The 27121-nt window shown below is 39.1% G+C and overlaps 1 protein-coding gene across 1 annotated transcript; it reads right to left on the reverse strand.

Annotated features, from left to right (window-relative positions):
* Window positions 1-19987: 19987 nt before the first annotated feature.
* LOC143621655 (protein STRUBBELIG-RECEPTOR FAMILY 3-like) lies at window positions 19988-26812 on the reverse strand. The gene is made up of 15 exons (XM_077093011.1): window positions 26663-26812; window positions 26416-26551; window positions 26254-26325; window positions 26121-26186; window positions 25639-25710; window positions 24873-24944; window positions 24724-24795; window positions 23629-23694; window positions 23028-23512; window positions 21912-22309; window positions 21143-21414; window positions 20882-21020; window positions 20423-20559; window positions 20187-20343; window positions 19988-20088 (listed from the first exon to the last, which is right to left on the reverse strand). Exons 1-15 carry the CDS (start codon window positions 26748-26750, stop codon window positions 20020-20022), a joined length of 2301 nt encoding a protein of 766 aa, XP_076949126.1. The 5' UTR covers window positions 26751-26812; the 3' UTR covers window positions 19988-20019.
* Between the last annotated feature and the right edge of the window lie 309 nt (window positions 26813-27121).

Below are 27121 nucleotides of genomic sequence, written 5' to 3' on the forward strand. Positions count from 1 at the left end.
CTCTTTGTAACGAATCTCTTTCTGATATCCTCATGACTGGTGGTGAAAGAAAAAACCCCTCTCCCACTGTGGACCTTATTCCAATAAATTAGAAAGAGAAAGACTTACTGGACATTTTGAATGGTTATGGTTTGGATCCAGAATGGGAACCTAAACTTCTGAAACACCAGTTCCACTACTAATAAGCCTTCGAAGGGGAAGATGGCTTTGTACAGCGAATTTTTCACTACCGGCATTTTCCGACTTCCTATCACCAAGTTTTTGGGAAACCTCTTAACAGTAAATGGGATCCATATATCATAGATGCACCCTTTTGGTATGATAAGGATCGGTCATTTTGAGTTTTGCTGCTAATCCCAAGGTGTTTTCCTAACGGTTAATAAGTTCTCCGTCTTTTACAAGTTGCAGGGCTGCGGGAGATGGTTCAACTATACTTCCACTGGGAGAACAAAGTTCTTTTGGATTCGGGAAGACGTTATTCAAATCCAGATGGTCACCCGCCCCATGACCGAGAAGCTTCCTGACCTCCATATCGCTATATATGTTGACCAACCGTGGGTTAAAACCTTGACTCGTGTGCCCAGCCCCATGCATCTCATGCCGGAGTCTGCGCTCGTGCATGTTGGAATGAGTCGTTTATGGCCATATCCTTATCTTTATCCTTATTATGCTAAAGAGCATGAATGTAAGTGTAGGGTTTCGTTACTTTAAATACATGTATTCTGCTTATTCCTAAACTGCTTAATTATTATTTCAGCGGAGGGGACCATTTTTACACTCTTTTGGATAATGTTCCAAGTGGAATGAATCGCCACCAGCGTGACCCCAAGGCTCTTCCCATTTTGGACAAGATGCGTGACAATGTTCTATTCCCGCATGCACTTCTTGAAGAACCTGTGTTACTGAATCTTTCTTTTCTACAGGAGACTATGTCCTAATTCCTCACCTTGTTACTGCCCTTACTTCTGACAGGACTATTGTACTTCTCTCGTCTTGTGAAGAATCGTCATCCCTTGACAAAGAATTTTCATCCACTGATTTTACGGGTGTTTCTGCGTGCAATTGCAGATATAACCTGTAAGCGGAAGCACCGGTTTAACCCAAGTGTTGGTGGGGCGACCAAAAAAGGGGCTTCTGGCAATCCTAACCTTGATAACGAAGAACAACCCGAGACTGTTGATCTAGACTCCGAAGCCCGTGTAGAAAAAGAGGCTGCTCGTCTAGAAGGATTGAAAAGAATTCTGGCGCTGCCAAAACCAACGAAGGTTCATTTGAGTGAGCGAATCCATATTGTTTCTACCAAGACTTCCCAAGGTATAAGCCATTTTTACTATGCGCTTTCTTTTTCTAGGTAATTTAAACTTTTCAAAATTGGTATATTGGTAGGTCTTGTGAAGGCGGCGGTGAAAAGGGTTGCTATTCGTGAATCTTCCCCTCCACCCAAAGTGATTCAACACACTACCTCTCCTTCTGGTGGGAAAGGAAAATCGATTGAACCAGACCATGCGACAGGAGATGAGGATGTATCTCAATTTAATTGATTAGTACATGAACAACCTACTCATTCTTCCTCTTTGCTACAAGGAGGGGAGGGGGGTCCCACACGGGCGATAGACAAACAGCCTCCTCATTTCTCTCAAGTTATAAAAGAAGGTGAAGAGGGATCATCACGGGTCTCGGACACGGATTATTATGGGCACTCCAATCCCCAAGAAGATAATTTGATCCACCGTCCACGATGGACGTTGCTCCAGGGTTCATGGTTTTCAGATGTGATATCTGCCAAGTGTTTTTAAGCCAATGTCTTCCTCTCGCCAAGCGTGCACATAAACGCAGACGTCCCCGATTCGAGGTGGCTAAAAGTTTTAACTACAGCTTGGTCACTGTTGTTGCCTCGGGTCAATAAATATTTCAGGAATGGTTGTCAATGGGGGATGAATGAGGGAAAGCTGAGAATGTAATGAAGGCGATGCAGGTAGAAAGGTATAAGTATCACCTAGAATCAAACACTACGAAGTGGAAACTTAAAGACGCTGAAAAGGCTCTCGAGGCAGAGAAAGAAAGGCAAGCGGCTACTACTAAGGCTTGGAAAATGGCATGCAAGCATCAAAATGCCACTCTCAATGCTGAGCGAGAAAAAACGTGACATAAAGAAGCTGATCTCGCCAAAGCCTTAGAAGCTAATACTGGCTTAGAACAACAAGTTTCTATGCAGGGTAATTTAATCATCAACTATGAAGAGGAAGTCAAACGCTGAAGCATCTGAAAGAAAAAACTTGTCGCTGAACTTAATGCTGATAACATCCATCTTGCTGAAGCGTATGTAGAGATAAAGAAAGCGGTTGAGCAAGCAACGTATGAAAGGAAGTCCCTTGTGTCACATGGTCTCCCGCCGGTAACATACACTCCTTTTTTATAATGTTTTACACCGTAGGCCAGAATTCTCTTAACTGTTGTATTTTGTAGACTATTGAACATATTAGGGATGGCCCGAAGTTAGGAGATTGTCTCGCGGAGTTGCTGCATGCCACTTCACAGACGGGCCGTAAGGCCGTTTTCGAAAAAGGTGTGAAATTGGCCGAAGAAAAGCGTCTGCAAGAAGAATTTGAACTGCATGGACAAGAAAGAGATGTTGTAATTTTAAGCTACAAGCCTTTGATGGATTTTCCTTTGTAATTCAGGAAGCTATCCAAGAATTTTATACGCAAGAAGATGTTGTGCAGCGTCTCATTGACCATTAATTCAATGTTGGAGGTCATATAATCCTGAAGGTTCAGACGCAGGTCAAGATCCCCCTGATGCATAGAATAGGGAACAATATGCCATGTTTTGTGAATCTTTTTTGTACATGTAACCTGATGTAACCGAATCCTCTTTTTGGAAATTTATGTCATGGTTCTATCATCATTTATTGTTATATTGAAAACAATATAAATGTATTTAAACAGGACTTGAAATATTTTCAAATAAAGGATAGCACGCAGGCCTCTTAAAGGTATGTTTTGAATAATAACGCACACACCATTTACACTATAATTAAACAAATAATGGCATGCAAGCCGTCTATTATATTTCTAACTATGCAAATCACATATAACACTTTTTTAATTGTACAACATTCCATGTTCGTGGGATGGACGTTCCGTCGAATTTTTCTAAAGTGTATGCACCCTTGCCTAGGACCTTACTAATTTTATAAGTACCTTCCCAAGTTGGCACCAACTTTCATGGCGCTTCTACGTTTGAAGCCTCGTACATAATCCCCTGTGTGGAATTGACATATTTTGACTCGCGCGTCGTAGTACTTTTGGAGTTGGAGTTTATATTGCTTTCCCTTATCATTGCTAACTCCCGCCTTTCCTCAAACAAGTCTAAGTTTAAACGCAGTACTGTTTCATTGTTTGTGAAAAAGAGTGTTCTTGCGGATGGAACCCCAATTTCTGATGGAATCATTGCTTCCGAACCATTTGTAAGACTAAAAGGGGTTTTTGAGTTGCTTTTCTTCTTCTGATTTCTATGAGCCCATAGTACGTGTGGCAACTCATCTACCCAGCTTGTGCACTTGGTACCAAGTCTAGCTTTAATTCCATCTTTGATACTCCTATTAACATGTTCATCCTGCCCATTGGCTTGCGGGTGTGCCTCGGAGGTAAAAACATAGGAAATGTGTAGTTACGCCAACCAATCTTGTAACCCTTTGTTCACGAATTGTATGCCATTATCACTCACAATTTTCAAAAGGAGGCCAAAGTGGCAGGTGATAAATTCCCCTATAAATTTTTTCATGTTTGCAGCTGTAATAGAAGCTACCAGTTCGGCCTTTACCCATTTTGTAAATAGTCAATTGCCACAATCTAAAATTTGACACGACCTAGGGCTTCGAGGAATGGACCCATAATGTCTATGGCCCATTTCTTGAATGCTCCTGCAAAAGTAACTGGAATAAGCTCATTCTTGGGACGGAGGGAGTTCAGCGCGTGACGTTGACATAAGTCACACTTTCTAATTTCTCGCACAACGTCTATGTGCATCCCCGACCAATTATATCCGGCATTCATTACTTTTGCAACAACCATCCTTGGACCCGCATGCAAGCCACGGATGCCTTCATGTATTTCGCTGTATTAAGTAATTTGCATCTTCTGCATTGGAGGAGAGGACCAAGAAACGGTATTGGATTCCGTCAAGAAGCTGATAGTGTAAAGCTTTACGACGAATCTTTGGAGCCGCAGCCTTCTCATCAGGATAGATATCTTAATCGGTGTCATCCATGAAGTGACCCCTATTTGAATTACCAACACCTGTTGATGCGGGACTAAAAGTTTTTCCAGTATTTAAATGCTCACTTCCTTTGCCAAGTGGTTGAAGCTTGTTGATACTAACTTACTTAAGGCATCCGCGGGTTTGTTTTCACTCCGCTTAATGTGGATAACCTTGCAAGACCTAAACTACTGGATGAGGTCCTTAGCTTGAAACATGTATGAAGCCATTTTTTCATATTTTGCTTCATACAAGCCATCGATCTGCCCCGCGATCAACATAGAATCTACACATGCTTCGAGGTGATTGACATCAAGTTTCTGGGCGATGCATAACCCTACTAAGAATGCGTCATACTCCGCTTCATCATTTGTACTCTTAAAATCCAAACGGATGGCGTAAGTAAATTCAACCCCTTCAGGGTTTACCAATCTCAAGCTTGTACCTGAACCATCCCCGCTTGATGCACCATCGGTATATAAAGACCAAATTTGTCTTTGCTCGGCCGGTACAGAGGGTTGTTGTTCATAATGACATTGATTTTCCTTATTTTTTGGGACCTCAATGACAAAGTCAGCCAGAACTGTCCCTTTGATGGCGGGTCTGGGTTTTTATTCGATTGCGTGTTCACCCATCCCAATGGCCCATTTAGCCAACCGCCCCGTCAATTCTGGAAGTATCTGTGGAGGCGACGGGATGCATAAACCAAAGCTAAAACTCGCTTTTCAAGCATAGAATACATGGTCTAAGCATCCACCGATGTTCTACTAATGTAATAGATAGGAGTCTGAACAGATTTCCTATCAATTAAGAGAATTGTACAAATGGCTATGATAGATGCGGATAGATACAATGTTAATGGTTCACCCACTCGGGGGGCGGTCGAGGTTGGCAGCTGTATTAAACATCTTTTTACTTCCAAAAATGCTTATTCTGCTTCCGGAGTCCATTTAAAATGGGCTTTCTTCAAACAATTTGTTGGGTCGTATTTTGTGGTTTATGCTTGTAGTTTTGGGTTTAGTTTTGGGTAGTTTGGGCTTTTGATTGTAAATCGAGATCTGTTGATCTCGGTGGGCTTTTAGTTGGTTTGGGCCCAGTTGGTAGAATCTATATAGAACATATGTTAACGGTTTAGGGTTGATCGTTCATTGTTATTATTTCTACCTGTGTAAGTTGTTAAGGGCTTAAGCACACAACGTGTAATATACGTGTGTTTTGAAGCTTCTTTATTGTGTTTGGTGTGTTCTTGGTTGTTTTCATAGAATCAACTTAGTGGTTAGTTTCCGCGTAACTGTTAAGCATATTGATATCACATTGGAAGATCCGTCACGGGACTTAAAATTGGTATCAGAGCCTATAGACCTATTCTAGGCTCGGTTATTGGTGATATCAAGGATTTTGTCGTTGATCTAAGAAGGTTTGTTGTGTTGAAGGTTTCTCGATCTCGAAGAAGGGTGTTCTTCGTGTTCTTCGGCTGGTGAAAGCTGTGTTTGGAGTAGATTTTGGTATATCTCATATTTAATTTCAATCCCATCATTCTCGGGATTTTGTTAAATAGTCATGATTTACCATATCTTGAAATATCCTTAGTTCTCTGGTTGATCTTGAAGTTCTCAAGAAGATTTCAAGATTCACAGTTAGCATTCAAGGTTTTCAGGAAGATTTACGAGTTTTCGGGGTGATTTCATCGTTCTCGGGCAATTTCTTGTGTCTTTGGATACTGTTAACAGTTCTCGGACGAAATTTTTAGTTTTCGGTCCTTCCATTAAGTTTTTGGTCAAGGATACTTGGATCAATTAAGTGTCAGTACGTCCTCAAATGCAACGCTCCATCAAGAGCTTAATTCCATCATGGGAACTACTACTCGTATGCCTCGTTTACTGACTTCAGACGGGTTTGCTGAGTGGAAGTTTAGGTTTGAGAAGTATGTGAAAGCGAAGGATGTGAAAATGTGGAGAAGCATAATCAGAGGTCCTCAGGTTATTACCTATCAAAGAGAAGTCTTCGAAGAAGTTGAGACAAAACCAGTTGAGTTGTATACAAATGCTGACTTTGACCTTGTTAAGGAAGATGAGAAGGCTTTAGCTAACTTGACCATGGCACTTTCACCTGAAATTGCCTTAGGATTTAGGGAGTTGAACTCTGCCAAAGGTCTCTGGGAGGCTCTCATTGAAGTGTTTGAGGGTAATGAGGACATGAGGAGAAGTAGGCAAGATCTCCTAAGACAACAGTTTAACATGTTCAATCATGTGTTAGGAGAATCTTTGGAGAAACAGCTTCACCGGTTCATCTCGTTGATCACGGAGATTAGATCTGCAAATATAAATCTCACTTCTACCGAGATCAACAACAAGCTGGTTAACTCACTGCCTCAGAGCTGGGACTTGAATGTGGCTATCATTTAGAAGACCAAGGATCTATCCAAATTGACTCTGTCGGAGGTTATGGCTATCATCAAGGCTTGTTACATGGATGACAAGCAACGTGCCATTAATCATGGTAGTACTCACAACACTGCAGGTTATGGCACTCCAGCAAATAATGCCCTGGTCTCTGAAGAGAACTTCTCTCTATTCAAGAGTCAACCGCCTCAACCACAGCAGCCTTAACAGACCTTCTCCATGTTTAAATCTTCACAAAGTCAACCCACTCCTCATTCTACACCAGCTACTCCTGTTTTCTTTCCGCAACAAACCACTGCACCGAAATCACAAGTCTCTATGGCCACCTCCATCCAGTCTCACACTCAAATTCCCATTATTTCAAAGGATACTCAAGAGAACATAGCCCTAATGGCAGGTTTTATGAACTGCTATAATGCTTTACTTGCTGTAGACTTGGTGCAACCAGTGGTAGCTGCTGAGCTTGATCAGATACATCCTGATGATGTGGAGGAGATGGATATTTCATGGCAAATAGCCATGGCTGTTTTCAGGGCCAAGAAATTCACCAAAAGAACAGGCAGGAACAATTAAAATATGCCTGCAAATCAGAAAGTGGGTTTCAACAAGAATTCTCTAAGGTGTTACAACTGTCATGAGCCGGGTCATTTTGCTCGTGAATGCACAAACCCAGCTAAAGAAGGAAATAGAGAAAGAGCAATGGTCCCGGTGAATGGTGAAAGAGAAGAGAAGAGAATATGACTAGTTCGAGTACGGGTGAGCGGGGTCTGGTGGTTCAGAACTTCTCCTGGGAGGATCAGATGGCAGCACTGAGATTTAGTAATGAAGTTACAAATTTCGTTGAGATGGATGCTGATGAAGAGGAGATTGAAGCTAAAGAGCAGGTGATGGAACTTCAGCATGCGTTCATGGCCTTCACCTCCACCAAACCTACTAAGGTAAGTACTGTACTCTGTTCTCAATCTTGCATTTATAAGGTAGGACTATACAAAATACATAATAGTAACCTAATAAGAGAAATTGAAAATACCAAACATGAAAACTCAACAATAAAGAAACTAGAAAAAACATTAAATGATAAACTAGAGGCACAAAAACAAGATTTTTCTAAACTTCAATCAGATTTTAGCATAAATTGTTGTCACCATCTAGATGCCAAAAATAAAATAGCTGAACTAACCACCGAGTTAGAAGCATCTAGACTGGAGATAGTCAAATTGACAAATAAATTCGAAAATGCTAAATTCAATTTTAGAAAATTTGATGTCTCTAGTGTTGTTGTTGAGTCAATGATAGAGAAACATTTAAAATGGAAAGAACATAAAGGTGTAGGTCTAGGCTATAACATGGTACCTCCCCCGTATAATAATAACTACTCAAGTCTTCCCCTTACCAAGGAAGAGGAAGAAAAGGAGAAATGCATGCAGTATGGTAAGCCAACTGCGACTGGTAAGGTTGATACAGATTCGGCAACTGAATCAACCTCAGGGGTGAACAATTCTAATGTGTCTAGTTCTTGTGCAGATGAACTCATAATTGAGGACTGGACTAAGGAAGATGATGAATCACTCGTTGACTCATCTGTCTCTTTGAATTTGCCTGTTTTGTCTGTTTTGAATAACAATGCCACTAATGTGTGTGTGGGCTCTATTTTCAAGAGCAAAGACAATCGTTTGGTTTCTTTTTCTAGAACTTCAGAAGGCAGTGATCTGTCCGTAAATAAAAGTGGTGAAATTAAAAACAAAAATAAACATTTGTTACCAAATTTTGTGAAGGAAAAAGGGTCGTGTGATGTTAAATGTGAAGTTCTTAATGATAAATCTAGAAATGGAAAAACAAGCTCACACAACAGAGCGAGACCTGGAATCGACCACAATGATTTTTATGTTAAGAAACAAACTTGTTTCAACTGTGGCATTTCCGGTCACATTGCTAGAAATTGCTCTCATCTCCGTATATTCCATATTATAGAAGCAATCAGAGAACCATGTCTCATAATGCTTACAAAAGTATCATTCAAATAATTCGAGGCATTATGAGACAAGGAACTCTGAAGGTAATGGGAGAAGAGACAAGGCTGACATGTCAAGCTTTCATAAGAGAAAACCTATTGTGACCCAGAAGCGGAAAGAAAACACGGTCTCGGTTCCTAGACCAAAATGGGTTTGAGCTGAGAAAATCAAACAGGGTAAAGTCAAACATGTCTTCTATCCGCAGACCAGAGACAAAGTCAACCACCCGCATAAATCAAAAAATTTTAAAGCCAAAATACATGTGGTTGCCAAAGTCCCCGGTAATAAAGTCCGTATCATCACACAACTCCATGTTTGATAACAATGATGATATGACATGGCAGCCTGTAACACGTCTAACTAAGTCAGGCTTACCCAGAATTATTATGGACTGGGTACCCAAAACTAACTGATCTCGCACTTTGTGCAGGAACAGCTATGGAAGAATATTATCCGACCGTGGTTTGTTGATAGTGGCTGTTCCAGGCACATGACAGGAGACATATCTCAGCTGAGTGACATTGAAATCTTTAATGGCCTATTTTGCGGGAGAGGGAAAAGGGGAAGATTACTCAAAAGGGTACCATGAGTAATGGTGTTCTGAAGTTCGAAAACGTTAACTATGTTCCAGAGTAAAAGCACAGTCTGCCCAGTGTGTCACAGATTTGTGATAAGGGATTCTCCACTCATTTCACCAACAAGGAATGCTTAATTCGAAAACCTGGTATTGTCATACCAGAGGAGTGGGTACTGGTCAGATCTCAAAGGAAAGATAGTGCCTACTTGATTGATATGAATAAAAACATTCCTGACGAAATTACATGCCTATTTTCTAAAGTATCGGAACATAATGCCATGTTGTGGCATCGTCTTCTCGGCCATGCAAATGTGAAAAACCTGAATCGTCTTGCAAAGAACAACATTGTGCGAGGGTTACCTATTAAAGACTTCATGACTATAGAGAAGTGTGTGGCTTGCGCGTTAGGCAAGCATCATCAGAAATCACACAGGCCAAAACCGATAAACTCCATTTCTAGTGTCTATCAGTTGCTTCACATGGATCTGTTCGGTCCCGTTCATGTTTTGAGTCTATCCCGTAGCAATCACTGTCTGGTCATCATCGATGACTACTCCCGTTTCACTTAGGTATTCTTCTTATCAAATAAGGGTGAGACGGCTGACTTGATCAAAAAGTTCGTAGTGCTTATGGAAAATCAATTGAACTTGAAGCTCAAGGGAATTCGTTGTGACAATGGCACAGAATTTAAGAACTCCACACTGAACTATTTCTGTTCCGAAAAGGGAATTCTTCGTCAGTACAGTTCCGCTCGTACTCCTCAGCCAAATAGCGTCGCTGAAAGACGACATCGCACTTTGATCGAAGCAGCTAGAAAAATGTTATGTGATTCAAAGTTACCTCTCTTCTTCTGGGATGAAGCGATCAACACCGCTTGTTACGTGCAAAATCGGGTGTTGATCAACAAATCTCAAATGAAAACTCCCTATGAAATAGTTTGTGGCCACAAGCCCACCGTCGTACACTTTCAAGCTTTTGGGTGTTCGTGTACGTTGTTGAATCTTGAATCAACTACCATGTTCAAAGCCAAAGCTAATGATTGTTACTTTGTTGGGTATGCCGGTCGGACCGCCTATAGAGTTTATAACAAGGCATCTAAACAAATTGTCGAGTCGTATGATGTGCGTTGGTTAGAAGAAAATGAAGCAGATGCCCGCGTGGGGCCTGATTGGTTATTTGACTACGACAAGCTCTTCAAGCCATTCAATCTGTTTCCGGTGACTGAATTAGATGACTCAAGAAAAGGAAATGCTACTTTGGTCGATGATGAAGAGGACTCTTCCTCCAATGTTCAAGAGTTTCCTATGTTGAGTGTGAAACCGTCTGAACCCTCAGAAATCACCCGACCGTCATCAGAAAACTTGGAAGAAAACGTGATTGATAATGTGTCGCCACAGGAATCCTCTACTGAAGAGACCTTACCGGTTGAGGGGGAGAGTGCCATTCGACAAATTTTTGGTAGCACTCTATTCCCCGATGTAATTCCAAACGAGTACATCGCCAGTACTTCATACTCCCATAGCACCGCTGCATCGGGACGGAGAAACCCTCTCAATGAGACTTTCACAGAACCAACTAACTTGCCAGAAAATTGCTCTGTTCCTGATCATTCTGTTCCCTCAAGAATCCAACGGGATCCCCCAATTGACAGTATCATTGGTCCCCTTGAGGCTGGCGTCTCAACCAGAAGTCAGACTGGAACAATAAACAACTACTTGTATTCTTGCTTCATTTCACAAATTGAGCCTAAGTCGATTGACATGGCTCTGCAATAACCAAGATGGGTTGACGCAATGCACGAGGAACTAAATCAGTTTGAAAAACTCAAGGTCTGGAGGTTGGTGAAGATACCCGCTGGGAAGAAGTCGTTAGATACAAGATGGGTTTTTCGCAACAAGCAGGATGATACTGGGGTCACTATTTGAAAAAAGGCAAGGCTTGTGGTTCGTGGTTTTCGTAAGGTGGAGGGTTTAGATTATGCTGAAGTGTATGCTCCGGTGGCTCGTCTTGAGGCCATTCGAATCTTCTTGGCATATGCGTCGTACATGGGTTTCACAGTCTATCAAATGGATGTCAAGACAGCATTTTTATACGGGGAGGTCAAGGAAGAAATCTATGTGGATCAGCCACCGGGTTTTGTGGATCCAATACGTCCGTCACATGTCTACAAGCTGGGCAAGGCTCTATATGGTCTTCATCAGGCTCCTCGATCCTGGTATGTGACATTGACAGCACATCTTCTGGAGCACGGGTATAAACGTGGAACCATCGATCAGACGCCGTTCATAAAGATCGTTGGAAAGGATCTGATACTGGTTCAGATTTATGTGGATGACATCATCTTTGGTTCTACGAAAGCACTGCTCTCTGTTCTGAGTTTGAGGAGGTGATGAAGAAAATGTTTGAGATGAGCTCACTGGGGGAGATGACAATGTTTCTGCGTTTGCAGGTTCGTCAAAGTTCGACAGGCATTCGGCTACATCAAGGGAAATACGTCGAAGATATGTTGGCAAAGTTTGAGTTTCAGGACAACAAAAGTGCGGCGACTCCCATGGCGAAAGACCTCTTCTTTCTTCAGATCCTGATCCTGATGGGAAACCCGTAGATCAAACATACTATCGATCGATGATTGGGTCCCTAATGTATCTTACTGCCAGTCACCCTGACGTTATGTTCGCTGTGTGTCAGTGTGCTTGTTTCCAGGCTAATCCTAAACTTTCTTATCTAATTGCCGTTAAACAAATTTTTAGATATCTGAAAGGGCTACCAGAGCTTGGTCTTTGGTATCCCAAGATTTCAAAATTTGATCATTATGTTTTTTCTGACAGCAATTATGGAGGTGATGACATTGGCAGGAAATTAACGTTTGCGGGGTGTCAATTTTTGGGGGATCAGCTTATTTCATGGCAATGCAAGAAACAACATACGGTGTCCATACGTACTGCTGAAGCTGAATATGTTGCTGCTTCTGCCTGCTGTTCTCAGGTCATATGGATGCAACATCAATTGCTGGACTACGGTTTGGACTTTCTTGATACTCCTATTTTTTGTGATAATGAAGCTGCGATTCCCATTGTTAAGAACCCGGTCCAACATTCTAAAACCAAGCACATAGATATTAAAATTCATTTTATTCGTGACTGTTAGACCGGAAGCTAATTCATCTTGAACAGGTCCACACTTATAATAATGTGGCGGACCTATTTACGAAACCGGTCGGAACAGCCAGATTCAATGTGCATGTAGGGTTTCTTAAGATGTTACGTTTTGAAGACTGAGTATTTTTTAGGTTAAATTTGTACATAAATATTTTTTTGGCTAAGTTTGTACAAATTTAGAGGGAGAAAAACACAAAAATACAAAAAGAGTGTGTGTGCATGCTTAATTAAAAAAAAACGCTTCACAAAAATACAAAAAGAGTGTGTGTGCGTGCTTAATTAAAAAAAATAAAAAATAAAAAAAAACACTTTGTTTTGTTGCTTAAGATTATGTCGGTTACTCAAGTTCAACGGACATATCTCATATGTTTGGTCCCGTAATTAACTCTTGAATCACGGAATAGCCATTAACCTTAGAACTAAAAGTGACGGGGGCAACTGAACTTAAAAATCTATTTTGATTCATTCACTGAAAATTATGTTGGTCACCTAGGTTTGAGGGACATATACTCCTATATGTTTGGCCCTAGCGTCTACTTGTAGACACATGGGATAGCCATTTACTGGAAAACCAATGGAAACTGGGGTGATTGAATTTAAATTTTCTTTTAAGAGTTATAATCTAGGAAGTGATATTACTATTCAGCAAATGCTTACTAGAAGCTTAAAAATGTTTTTAAATGAAAATTGATCCAACCTTTGAGAAATGATAGATAAATTGATTATGTGTGCCTAACATGTGAAGTTATTAAGCTAAAAAGGCTTTTGATAGTCATTGATGTGTATGGTAGCTTTCCATGATAAGTAAAAGTTTAAAGTGATATAAACTAAATTTGCTAAACTTATTATGGAGATTCATATTGAAGATGTCTACATGTCCCTAGATACACCTCTCTGAATGATAGGCAGAAAAGTAATTACCTAGTCATACACAGGCCCGCTAGTGTCTTGATCGCAAAAAAAAAAAAAAAAAAAAAAAAAAATTAGGCATATATAAATGTAAACTACTTTAAAGTAATTTTATTTTAAAAGCTTAAAGGGGCACAAATAAGTCCTAAACACCCTGAATGTAAGCAAGTAAGTCTGGATGGCATGAAAGTCCAACGTTCAACCTTAAAGCTTAAAATTTTTTGTATATAAAGAAATTATTTTGATCAAGCATTAGGTGGTTGGAGTCAAATTGGGGTGATTATGGGAAAGCCAAATAAGCTTTGAGAAGTGATAGAGGGCATCAGAGGTCCATAAGTGATGTCCATATAAGTCTTATACCTAATTGAACCTAAGCATATCACTGGCGCGATGAAAGTCATGCTAAGTTCTAATTACCTGCCATCAACCTTTTCACTATGTCATAATAATGCTAAAAATGAATCATTGTGAAAGTATCCTAATCAAAATATGATCTCATGTTCGGATCTTTTCTTAGAAAGGCCGGTTATTTTCAAATTGCTGAAATCTGATCTCAAATATATGTTAATTTTATGAAAGTTATTTACTTTATTTTGTTTTATTTTTATTATTTATTCATTTTAAATTTTTATTTTTACCTCATATTTACTCATATTAAAACAAGTGTCTTCAAGAAATCGATTTTTGATCGGGGTTGTTTTTTTCTAAATGAGTGGGTCTGTTTTTGGTTTAACCGGTGTTTTGGTTCTCGGGATGGTTAGATAGGTCAAATGGATTGTCTAGTTTTTGGCCAATTCTTATTGGCCCAGAGAACCCAGTCTTGTGAGTTCTCGGCTTTCAGTAAATTGTTCTCGGTTATATGTTCTCGGTCAGTAAATGTTTTCGGCCAAGTTTAATGTGAACAGGTAGCTTAAAAGGCACTCATTACCACTTATTGATCATTCTTGAAACTCACAACTTCTAAAATCTTCTCTCATTATAACCATCAAATCCTTCATCTACCCGCCGCCATACATCCATTCTTGTCTCCCTTGTACTCTCAAGTAAATTTCTTTGAAAGGTAAAGGAATTTTATATGATTGAAGGGTTTTCGGTGATCATTGGATTTACTTGATTCATCATTTAGAAGGTTTGTTTGTTTTCTATTGAAGTTACTGATTATTGGTTTGGTTATTGATTGTAGTTACAGGTTTGATCATCAATGGTGATTAGTGGTGTGATGATGATGATGATGATGATGATGATGAATAGTGCTCTGAGGTTCTCGGCTTAGACTGACCAGGTTCTTTTAATCAATCAGAGAGATCTTAGTTTTGAAGATGTTTTGAAGCATTCTCGGTCAAACCTTGACCGAGGTCTTGTTGGTTCTATCAAAGATACATTATGTTTGACTTTTCTGAGTCAATCAAGCCTAATACTCGCTGCTGTTCATGATAATAGAGGTCATGTTTATCCACTTCTTATGGGAAGTAGCATGACTTATGCCGGATTACCGGCCGCGGCTATTATTACCGGAATAAAGGCCCTAAATAAGACACTCAACTTCCAAGAGAAGTGAAGATATATAAGCATGTTAAACGTTTCCGGTTGGCATTTTTGAGAAAGGCTGAAGTTAAGCAATAAACCAAGGGGGAGATTGTTGGGTCGTATTTTGTGGTTTATGCTTGTAGTTTTATGTTTAGTTTTGGGTAGTTTGGGCTTTTGATTGTAAACCGAGATCTGTTGATCTCGATGGTCTTTAAGTTGGTTTGGGCCCAGTTGGTAGAATATATATAGAACATATGTTAACGATTTAGGGTTGATCATTCATTGTTATTATTTCTACCCATGTAAGTTGTTAAGGGCTTAAGCACCCGACATGTAATATACGTGTGTTTTGAAGCTTCTTTATTGTGTTTGGTGTGTTCTTGGTTGTTTTCACAGAATCAACTTAGTGTTTTGTTTCCGCCTAACTGTTAAGCATATTGATATCACATTGGAAGATCTGTCACGGGACTTACACAATTGCAGAGTGTGGAAACAAATGGAAATGACTTTGATGCGTGGTTAGCCAAAAACCTATTAAATGCTACCAACCTGCCATTCAAAGTTTGGACCTCTTTGAGGGAAGAAGGGGATGGCATTCGCACAATAGCTTAAACATTTTAAGGATTATCTTTAAAACCATCGTTTGTAACTATCATTCCTAGAAGCTTGCTTCCTCCATCCCAAAAGAACATTTACTCGGGTTGAGCTTCAAGTTTATTTCCCTCAGTGTTTGGAATGTTTCCTCAATGTTTCGCACCATTTGGTTTTCCTCAATACTCTTGATTACAAGATCATACATGTATACTTCCAGGCTGTGACCAACCTGTTATCTAAACGTGTTATCCATTAGACGCTGGTAGGTTGGACCCGCGTTCTTTAGACCAAATGGCATCATTTTGTAACAGAATGTGCCTTGGTCTATTCTGAAAGCTGTTTTATCCTCGTCTCACGCGGCCATGCGGATCTGAAGATAACCTTTATAGGCATCCAAAAAGCACTTAAACTTGTATGGAGCCACCGCATCAACTTTCAAGTCAATCTATGGCAAGGGATAACAATCTTTTGTACATGCCTTTTTTAAGTCTTTAAAATCGATGCACATCCTCCAACTGCCATTAGTCTTAGCCACCATGACAGGGTGCAACCCAAGTCTGATATTGGATTTCGTGGATGATTCATGCATTCAACAAGTCTTGAACTTGTTCGTTCATAGCTTTAGTCTGATCCGGACTCATTTTTCATTTCTTTTGTACTATTGGCGTGAACACCCGATTTACCCGCAGTTTATATTCTGCGCGACTTCGAGGGACCCCCGTCATATCAGCAGGTTGCCACACAAAAATATCGAGATTCTTTGTAAGAAAATTCTTTAAAAATGTGCGGATGATTTCTGAGACAGTGGGTCCTATCACGACTGTTTGTTCCGGGAATTCGGGATTCAAAACCCATCTTTCCGACTCTGTTCTCGCGGACAACTTAGGTACTTTAGTAGGGTTGGAACCCTCTGTGGTGAAGCAGTGTTTGTTAGCATGGATTATGGCTATTCCTGTCCGTGTGGGAATCCCGACTGCGCCATGCGCAGTTGATGGATTTGCATTGAAATTACCAATAGCCTCTTGACCTAGAATTACGTCATGCTTGGAACGTGACGGCAAAACAAAGAATTCTACATTCTCAGTCCTTTTATGAATCCCATCACTAAGTGTTACCGGGAATGTAATAACCCCCCACGGATGCATAACCTCATAACCAACCTTGAAACTCGGGCATAAATTGGCTTCAACTGAACCCTATCTTCCTCATCAAGCTGATCAAAACATTGTTCACACATGATGTCTGATGTACTTCATGTATCAAAAAACACATATTGGGATCGGTACTGGCCAATCAGCATAGTGACCACTAGTGGATTCTTCATGCAAGGACTACATTTGATTCTTGGAAAAATAACAGGTCCCGCTTTCCAATCGTCACCATCAACTTCTGACCTTTTGTAGACACGCATCATTCAGTCGTGGCTCATGTGTACATTGAGATCTTTTATCTGCTTTTTCCATGGACAATTTTCGATGCGCGCGTGCACGTTGCGCGCCCCCTGCCTCACATTCTTCAGTAAGTGTTCTAACTTCCCAGACTTAATTGCTTCTTCAATTTCTTTTTCAGGCTAATGCAATCATCCGTGTGATGACCACTGTCATTATGAAACATGCAATGTTTGTTAGGATTCAAGTTTTTTCTCCTAACCATAGGCTTGGGTTTCTTAAAATCGATATATTCAGTTAAAATCTCAGATAGAGTTTTTGTGAGGGGAGTCCACTTCTGCTCATCCTGTCCACGGGATGGCTCCTTGTTCTTTTTCTCCAATCAACGCACGTGTGTTTCGTTCGTGGGATGGTTCCGCCGGAGGTTGAATACGCCACCCTATGGAAGATCGTTCTTGTTTATTAGGACGAGGATGCTTAAATTCTCCCTTAGAAACTTGTCGCTGGCTATCACATCCCAAAACTTTTTTTGTTTCCGCAAAGACCTTCGCGGCAAACTTAATGGCACCCTAGGTCTTAGGCATTCCATCCCAGCGGGTTAAACATCTTATCAGATCATTTCTTTTAACATTTTGCCGAAACACACCTCTCATCATATCTTCACTGATCCCACCAATATTCAAACCTTCGTTATTGAAGAGATTTATGAAGTCTTCTGTTGATTCATTATCACGCCTAACCAAATTTAAAATCTCTGAAGGATCTCGTGTATGCTTCCTTTGTTGGCTAAAATGTTGTGAAAACTATGCCACCAGATCATTCCAACTTGGAATATATCCATCCAGCAACTTCTCGAACCATTTGCGGGAGGCTTCTCTTAACTTAAGTGCAAACATGTGGCACCAATAAAGCAAAGTCCACCCGCTCACTCCCCCAACTATTGTGAAATTGAAGAGATGATCACTAGGATCAGTCATCCCATCATACTCCCCTAAATTACCGGGAATCTTCACATTGATGGGAAAGGGAGCGGTAGCTATCCGCAGGATGAACTTAGACTTTTCTATAAAGGTTGCGGGTCGATATGGCGTTGTGAAATCCACCTCCGCATCACTACAGTACTTAGTATGTTTGACCAACATTTGCGGACGTCTTTTTTCCTCTCAGCCATAATTCCTACTATCATCGCTTGGATAACCATCATTGTCACCACAATAAGTGTCATCACGATAACCGTGAGAAGCACGACTCTAATCGTACACGTTTTTATGGGAGATGCTCCGCTCAACCTGACGACCTTTGTCGCGACTTCCTCCCTCTGTTCCCCTGAATATGTCAAAGTCCTTACACTAACGTCACGTTGACTATGTCGCATTGCTGATGGAGGAGACGGAGACGAGGAAAATGAATCCTTGTACGTCAACGTCATTGCTTGTACACGTTCGTTCCGTAACATACGCTCGTATACCTACGCAACTCGCTCTTGCTCTTTTTGAAGCCACTCCTTGGGAGTCGGCGTTTGTTTCTCATATCTATTTTGACGTAAGCGAACTAGATCTCGTTTATTGCGAAGAGATTCTCCAGATCTGGAGTTTGTTGATGCCGACGAGTTTCCACCGTCACTCGTCCCTCGTCAAGAAGACCTGGACCTCCGATCGTGGAAATTCGTTTAGCCATCGCCGGAATGTTGATCGGATTCTTTTGGATCTGGCTCATATTCAATCATAAAGTGTAACAGAAATACTATTCTAGTAAAAAAAACACGGATGGCGCCACTGAAGAAACAGAAATCCAAACCAAATTAGGGTTGGATCAATAGTTCCACTGGATAAAGGTTAATAAGTGAACCAAGGTCGATATAAGCTAATGATCGAGATAAATCCTAATCTATATCCTTCAAAACAGATCACCGCGAGCCTCGTTACGGAAAGGACAAGATGGGGGGGGTCTTCCCTAACTACCATCCAGCGTGAGAATAAGTACTCTTCTTTAGAGAAAGAAAGTACTAAGGGATTGATGTAATATGAGGGTTTGTGAATGAATACCTTATGATGATGGAGAGGGTATTTATAGCCGAGGGTGAGGTAATGTGATTGGCGGAGTTATCACCATCCAGAAGATTCCTTCTTTCCACCTGAATGGGCACGTTTCTTATTCTGATAGGAAGTGACAGCTAGCCATGTGCATGGTTGTTAGGGGGCGTCAATCTATCTTTTCCTGATTGGTTATGCCATCTCGTGCTCTCCGTGAAGGAGCTACATGTCATTATTAGAGAATATTTTAACAATCTTCTATAAGAATATTACAACTGTTCTTCCTTCCAAAGTGTGAACTTATTCTTCTTTATTGTTCTCCCCCCCGCGAGTCTCTCCCACAGCTCATATATTATTTGACCTGCGGGTTGCTTCCGCCATTTCTGGGGAATGTTTACTTTAATTTCTTGGCGGGTGACTTCCACGGACCCACGGGATCTTCATGGTTTGTTGGGTCATTTTCCTACCCTACCTCTTTAGACACGTTGCAAATTTAGATGTGTTATGCTATTTTCTAATAATTCATATCCGTAAATATGTGATTTGTTATATGTATGTACCGTGTCAACTTCTGTTCGATAACGGTATTTATTTCAGCTCCATTTCGTTATCCAATCATCAAATATGCGACTCTTAAGTGTATACTTTCCTTTGGACCATGCATTCATGGAAATAATGGAAACAGATTCAATCAAACAAGTCAAAAGGTAAATGATCAAAAACTAATTAATGTACATGCAGCACAGTGGGATGTTATAGAGTTGCTCTAGCTCAAACGCTACTTGATTAGAAAACACGGGCTTGACTATTCGAACACATAGATTATGCATTTCTCATTCTAGTGGAAACAGGAAACGTAATTTGAATAATCACAATTGTCAGCATACGAGTAACCACAATTTACACATAAATAGTGGGAATTGGAGATTTACCTTACCCTTATGAACTCAAGTAATCTTGGAAACAAAAAGACCTTTAAAACTATACCCAACCCAACTATAATGGGACACAATCGGGTATGACCGTCCCATTGTCATCTCTATTTGTACATGAGTAAATTGTGTTAGAATCTTAACTTTGACCCCACCATTGGCTTTTTATTTACCCGAAACCATTCCTAGCGAAACATCAATCAATCCCCATCGGATCTATTAGAAGCTTATCTTCTTGTCATCTGTATCAAATCCTGCACCACTTCCGACATCGGTGGCCTAAACTCTGGCTCCGCCTGCAACAGATCAAGGCTTAGGGTTTAGGGTTGAAAGACAAACAAAATATAATTTACCATCTCCAAATCATATTTTTACTATATGAATGTGAGCAAACCTGAACACAACGAGATATAATATCTGCAAAATTTGATAACGCTTTGGCAGGGTAATCTCCATTAAGAGAAGGATCAACTATCCTCGATAACGCATGGATGTCATAAAGTTGAGGTACTGCCCATCTCACCAACAACTGTTCACCACGCTGTCGGGTACTGAAAATAATTTAAAATAAGTCACTAAAATGATAGGACTTAAACAGGCACATGACATGATGAATTTACACATATTTACCTGTCATAAGACATCCGGCCCGTTAAGAGTTCTAGCATCACAACCCCAAAACTGTACACGTCACTCATAGAGGTACAGATTCCCGACTCAAATTCTGGGGCACCGTAACCAAAGGTTGATAGAAGGTTTCCGGATAACTGTATGGATATATGGAACAAACAGGACCATTTTCAAAGCTACTACTAAACTTAAGTAATTGTTGTTATCCTACAACAAACTGAACTAGAATAATTATTATTACTCTAGTTCTAAACTATAGCGTGATAACTGATAACATTTTAGTTTTAGCAGAATTACTACTTTGGGAGACCTTATAGACTTTTACCTGGCCAACCCATATGACCCGCTACTGTATTTGGCTACCTTTTTTATTTGACCCATTGGAGATATAACACAATCAAAATCAGTCAATTCATAAGTGAACGGGTTGAGTTCACCACGTGGGACCCACAAACTTACCTGAGTTACCGAGCCACGGAATATTAACGGAGCCAAACCACAATCCGAGACACGCACGGAAAGATCATCATCGAGAAGAACATTTGCAGACTTGAAGTTTCTATGAATAACAGGCGGCTCACAGAAATCATGCATATATCTAAACCACAAGTTACACAAATTAAAAAAAAAGGTTACATTAATAACTTAATATGCCAACTTAAATATAAAACAAGTTAATTTCATTTGTGAATTTTCAATAATATAACAATATTCGCTTACTCTAAGGCTTTTGCAGCTCCAAGTGCCATTCGAACACGTGCATTCCAAGAAAATTTCTTTTTGTAATCGTCATCGGAGTGTAGTGCATCTTGAAGAGTCCCATTTGTACAATACTCGTAAATTAATAACCTTTGACCATGTTCTGAGCAGTAACCCATGAGTTCAACAACGTTTGCATGCCGGATTCTATCAAGGTTGTTAACAAGGTCAATGAAATCTTCGTCCGTTTGTTGACTAATTACCTCTTTATCCAACTTCTTCACAGCAAGCAACTAAACAAACATTTAAACAAAGTCAACATGGTCAAAGTTACAAAAACAAAGTTAACATGGTCAATGTTAGGCCTGTAAACGAACTGAACAAATATTACTGTTATTTAGTTAAATAAAGAAACATGAACAAATTTTTTGTTCATTTAGTTAAGAAACGAACATGAACACGAGTTTCGTTCGTTCATTTATGTTCGTGAACGTTTGTTCATTTAAATTCGTTAGTTTAGGTTTGTTTAAATTAGTTCGTTGACATTAATTAATATATTCATTTAAATTTTTTGGCCCATTACAACTTAGTATAGCCTAGCTATGTTCGTTCATCCATCTTCAGCTATATTCATTCATTTACATTAGTGAAGCATTCGTTTATATTTTTAACGAACGAACATAAGCAAACACGAATATTTTCATTTTCTTAACGAACAGAAACTGAAAAAGTAAATCATGTTCGTTTAACTGTTCGGTTCAAAAAATGGTAATAATGCACAAATTCATACCTTTCCGTTTGGAAGTTGTGCCCTGTGAACACTCCCAAGCATTCCTCGACCAATAAAATTATCTTGAGAAAAACTGTTTGTATCTTGTTGAAGCAATGCAATGGTGTAAGACCTAACAGATACTTTGGGCTCAACAATAACCTTTTCGAAAGGTAGATTAATCGGTTGTGAAGTTAGTGGCGGTGGCGGTGGTGGTGGTCGCCATGAATCTATATCAAATTGGCTCATATCTATCTCCATACTGTCCTGCTTTGATATAGCAGTCAATCTTTCCACATTCATCTTGTTATCAGTTTGTGGTTTTATACTTGGAGCTGGCGGTCTTCTTGGCGGTGCCAGTGGTGGTGAAAGCGGTTGTTGTTGCTCCTTTGGTGGCACAACTGCCGCCACCTTCGGAACTGCTCAAAGAATAAAAAGTTCTTTAAATTCCTTGATTAAATATTAGCTTTTTTTTCTCTAAACAAACCAGGTTGGCTCGAGTTTAGGGTGTAAACTAGCTGAGTCGAGCCCGAGCTCATGCTCGGCTTGTTTCGAGCTGTTTTCCTAAAGCTCGGCTCGTGAGTCCTCTTTTCAAGCGTTCAGCTCGTTTATTATTTATTAAATAATTTATGTCCTTTTTTAATTATAATTTTTAAGTATAACATACCCAATATACATATATATATATTATTTAGTGACATTGGAACATTGTTATATAAATATTCTTAATACATTAAATAAAATTTATACAAATAATAGGCTCGTTAAGGCTCACAAGTCAGCTCAAGCTTGATAAGTGTAGCTCGGCCTTGGGCTCGTTTATTAAACAAGTTTATTTTAAAGCTCAATCTTGGGCTCATTAACTCGGCTCGATTAGAGCTTTTAACGAGCCGATCTCGAGCAGCTTAAAACTCGGCTTGGCTCATTTACACCCCTAATTGAGTTCAAACCAATCCGATTTCGAGCTAAATTCTCAGGTAGAGTTTATGAATTTGAGCCAAGCTGAGCTTGAGCTGGAGCTGACTCTGGCTTGGCTCACTTCAAGTTGTGAACAACCCTAAAGATAAAACAGGCTGTCTGGTTTGATTGCCCCAAATCGACCCAAACGAGTTGAAATATAACACAAAATCATATTACCTTTATCAAGATGATCGGTCGGTTGATAAAACGGTCCAATGTCTATATTATTCTCTTGGTAACCCATGTACGGAGCAACCTCATACCTCTTGGTTATCAACCCTGGGATCCGGTTTCTTCCAAATCGTCTCAGCAAACATAACATGCACACTAATGCTACAACAATGAAACCGAATACCAATGCAAGTGACACCAAAACAATCTTTTTAGCAGACCATGATTTGTTTGTGGGGTTAGAATCTAGTGCGGTTGATGGACCACCACCTTGTGGTGGTACTTGTTTGCCTGGCGGTTGTTTACCGGGTGGTTGTTTAGGCGATGGGGAAAAAGGTGTTCCTGAACCCGTGGATGTGGCTGTGTTTGGAGGTGCCAGTGGAGCAGCAGTTGTAGTAGTAGTATTGAATGAATTCCCGTCTGTTTTGAAATCGGGAATGGCTAGTAACTTGTCAGGTATCGGTCCAATGAACATGTTATTTTCTATATTCCTGTGAAAGATACAAAACAATTAGTGAATGTGTAATTAGTAACTTGTCAGGTATCGTTTTGGATCGAGTAGTAAATGAATATGTAAAGTTTTATGCAATGCAAATGAAAAGCTCACAGATCAAGCAATGGAAGATCTTGTAGAATGTCAAGAGTCCCTGAGAATTTATTGTTCTGCAAATGACTGAAAACACACAAACATGTTAGTTTCACTCATGTAGATATAATTAGGGGTGAGAATCGTGTCAGGTTGGCGGTTTGATGGATTTTGCGTTAGCAGGTTTAATTGGTGTTGTGCATCAGGTCGACCCATTTTATGTTCATTTATGAATATGAGTGATAACAAGTGATTTAGTAACAATTTAAACATCCAATTGCTTTGACTCATAGAAAACTTTTTTGTAATTGGTGTCCTTTTAATTGCTTTTGTTTATTTATTTATCTCTAATTCTGAATAACAAACTTGGGTTTTTGTCTTAAACTCGAGATTAAAAGAAGCGAATGGAAATTGACAAGAGAATGGTGGCTAGAACGAATAAAATAAAATTGTTGGAAGTGAATAGTTGATGAAAAGGGTTTAAAAGCGAAAATTAATTTCACTTTTATACGCTCACATTAAACTAAGACTTTTTGTCTCTAAATTTTAAATCTTAACTTTCTAAAAAACCCTTAAACGGGTTATAAGGTCAACCCATTTATTAAACGGGTCATATTTGAAATAGCCTACTTATTAAATGGGTCGTGTTCAGGTCAATCTACTTGATAAACGGGCCGTGTTCGGGTTGACCTGCTAAATAAGCAGGTCGTGTTCAGTTCGACCTGCTTAATAAATGGGTCATGTTAGCCAACCCAAAACCTTGTTCTTTTTTTGTGTCGTGTAAGGATTTACTGCCCCTATAAGTATAATAGATTGATTCGGGTGATGGTACATCCTTGATGGGTCTAAACCAGTAAAACCACAAAAAAATAGCTTAAAACAAAAAGGTCAAGGGATTAAAAGTCTCCCAAAATGTCCTTCTAAACTATTTATAAAGAATTGTTTTTTTTTTTTTTTTGGTTACATATGACAAACAAGTTATTTACAATAAATCAGATTTCTTCGGGTCAACTGGACCCACCCCCACAAAAACTTTATGTTTCGACCTGTTACACAGCCCGTCCCTGCGCATTTTTCCACTTGTAATAAAATTTCACTGATAAGATGATTACTCACAAGGTAGTTAAAGCAGACAAACTTTGTAAGGAGGAAGGTAATTCTCCACTCAAACTGTTACCGGATAAATCTCTGCAAAGGTGGATTAAAGATCATCATAATAAGAACCAACTAAAGAAGAAGAAAGACTGAGTGATAACGGGTCCTACAGATTGACCAAACCGGTTAGGCCTTCAAAGGAATCCGGTATTTCTCCGGACAGGTGATTATCATTTAGAGACCTGAAATGCAAGAAACATAACATATAATAAATTGCCGCAAACATCCAAATCTTTGAATATAATGATCTAAGACGTCGCATTTAATTAAAATAGAATTTAGGTGATTCAAGTAATGTTTAAACGAGTTGAGCCGAGCTGAGCTAGAGCTCGACTTGTTTAGAATTTATTAATTATCAGCTATTTAATTAGTTTAGTTATTCACATATATAAATACTTTTATACATAACTTATATTGTATTTTATATACAAGTTGTATATTTGGTTGTATAATGCAACCAACTATATATTGTTTAGTTATTTTATCATAACTATACACACACACACACACACATAACTATTTTTATTATGTGGTAAGATTTATTATATTACATAAAAATTCATTATAATAGTATAAACAATAGGCTCGTGAGTGTAGCCGAGATCAGCATATGAAGCTTGGGCTCAATTATTAAACAAGCTAGGCTCAAGCTCATTTAAGCTCAGCTCAATTCGAGCTTTTAGCAAGCCAATCTTGACTAGCTCATGAGCAGTTCGACTCATTTGAGATATAAAGTACCAAAATTGACAGTATTACCCATTAAATAAGTCAACTGCCACATCTAATTTAAGCAAACAAATAAAAAGTAAAACTTACAATAGCAAACAAATAAAAAGTAAAACTTACAATAGCAAACAAATAAAAAGTAAAACTTACAAGGCAGATAATAGTGTTAGAGAGGACAAAGCATCCGGTATGGTTCCAGTGAAGTTATTATCTGCAAGAGAACTGCCAAAAGTAAAGAAAGACTATCATATATGTAGCCATCATATAATAGGTTAAAACAATAATCTATTAGACCTCAGTCATCATGATGTTTGTAATACGTTTTATATTAAAAACATGACTTGGGTATAAGTCAATAAATTATGCAGAGCTGATACAAGAATTAGCAGACTCATATGTGGACCCACCTTAATACGGGCATAACTTTCGCTCAGTTTGGAGTTACGGGGACCATAGAATATGAATGAAAACGTCTCGACGAGCCAAGTGCGTTGCCCTTGGGTCCAAATTTAGTGGTTTTGGAGCTTTGATTTTGAATTTAAAGATTTTCCTCCAAATTTTAGTGATTCACTTGATTGTGTTTTATTATTATAAAAATGAATTTACATTTTTCTTATAAAAACAAAACTTACATATTTGTGAGGGTAACAGGAAGATTAGTTGGAATGCTACCACCAATTAAGTTATTGCTGAAATCTCTGCAACGAAACAAGTAAAATTAGTCAAACAACATTAAACCCTAAAACACACATACATTAAACTTACATGCTTTGAAGTGAAGAAAATGACCCTAGGGAATCACCCAGTTCTCCTCGCAAATTGGCACCGCTAACAGTTCTGTAAAAAATAATTAAAAATCAAAAAACAAAATCACAATATAGCAATCAACATGATCATCCCAATATTAAAAGAAAAGGGATTTCATACATTGATATGATCTTTGTATTTGTATCATCACACACAACGCCTTGCCATTTCTCATCACACGGGTCACCCGCAGTTGCGGTCCATCTAGTAAGAGGAGGAGTTCCAAGTGCAGCACATAGATTATTTATTGCACTCACTGCACATTTCAAGATAATATCAAGAACAATTAAACTTATAACACCATGATCAAAAAATGATTATAAAATAAATAAATAAAGACTCAGTTTTAGTTTAGAAGAAAAGCTACCATCCGCAGCAATGGTAGCAAAAGATACTGGCGCAACAAAGAACAATATGAACACCAACAAGTATTTTATAGATATTTTAACACCCATTGATCTAAACTCTGCAATTTCTTCCGGTTGCGTGATTCTGCATAATATCTTCAACCTGAAAAAAAACAATAAATAAAACTTTTAAGAAACCCAGTTTTGAATCAAATCTTGAATATTCATACCAAATGCTAAGAAAACCAAATACCCAATTCGACATTAAAAACCCAATCTTGAATCAATTAATTTGAAGCAATTCTTGAATATTCAAACCAAATGCTAATAAAGTCCAACACCCTATTCTATCTGCAACAAGATTTAGCATAAAACCCATCTTGAATCAGTAGAAATGGAAGCAGATATTTGATATTCAAATCAAATGCTAAGTTAGAAACCCCAATAACTGCAATAAGATTTACAAAAGGAAAGAAAAA

This window comes from Bidens hawaiensis, unplaced genomic scaffold, assembly GCF_021521415.1.
Source record: "Bidens hawaiensis isolate Kalapana, Puna unplaced genomic scaffold, B.hawaiensis_p1.1 tig00002924_1, whole genome shotgun sequence".
In the NCBI taxonomy this organism is placed as follows: domain Eukaryota; kingdom Viridiplantae; phylum Streptophyta; class Magnoliopsida; order Asterales; family Asteraceae; genus Bidens; species Bidens hawaiensis.

Coding starts and splice junctions, on each gene's coding strand:
- LOC143621655 (XM_077093011.1), bottom strand. CDS start 26,750: ATGGGTGTTAAAATATCTATAAAATACTTGTTGGTGTTCATATTGTTC. Junction 23,695..24,723: donor TTGTCTGCTTTAACTACCTT/GTGAGTAATCAT, acceptor GTGTGTTTTCAG/TCATTTGCAGAACAATAAAT. Junction 20,089..20,186: donor TTATATCTCGTTGTGTTCAG/GTTTGCTCACAT, acceptor GATCTGTTGCAG/GCGGAGCCAGAGTTTAGGCC.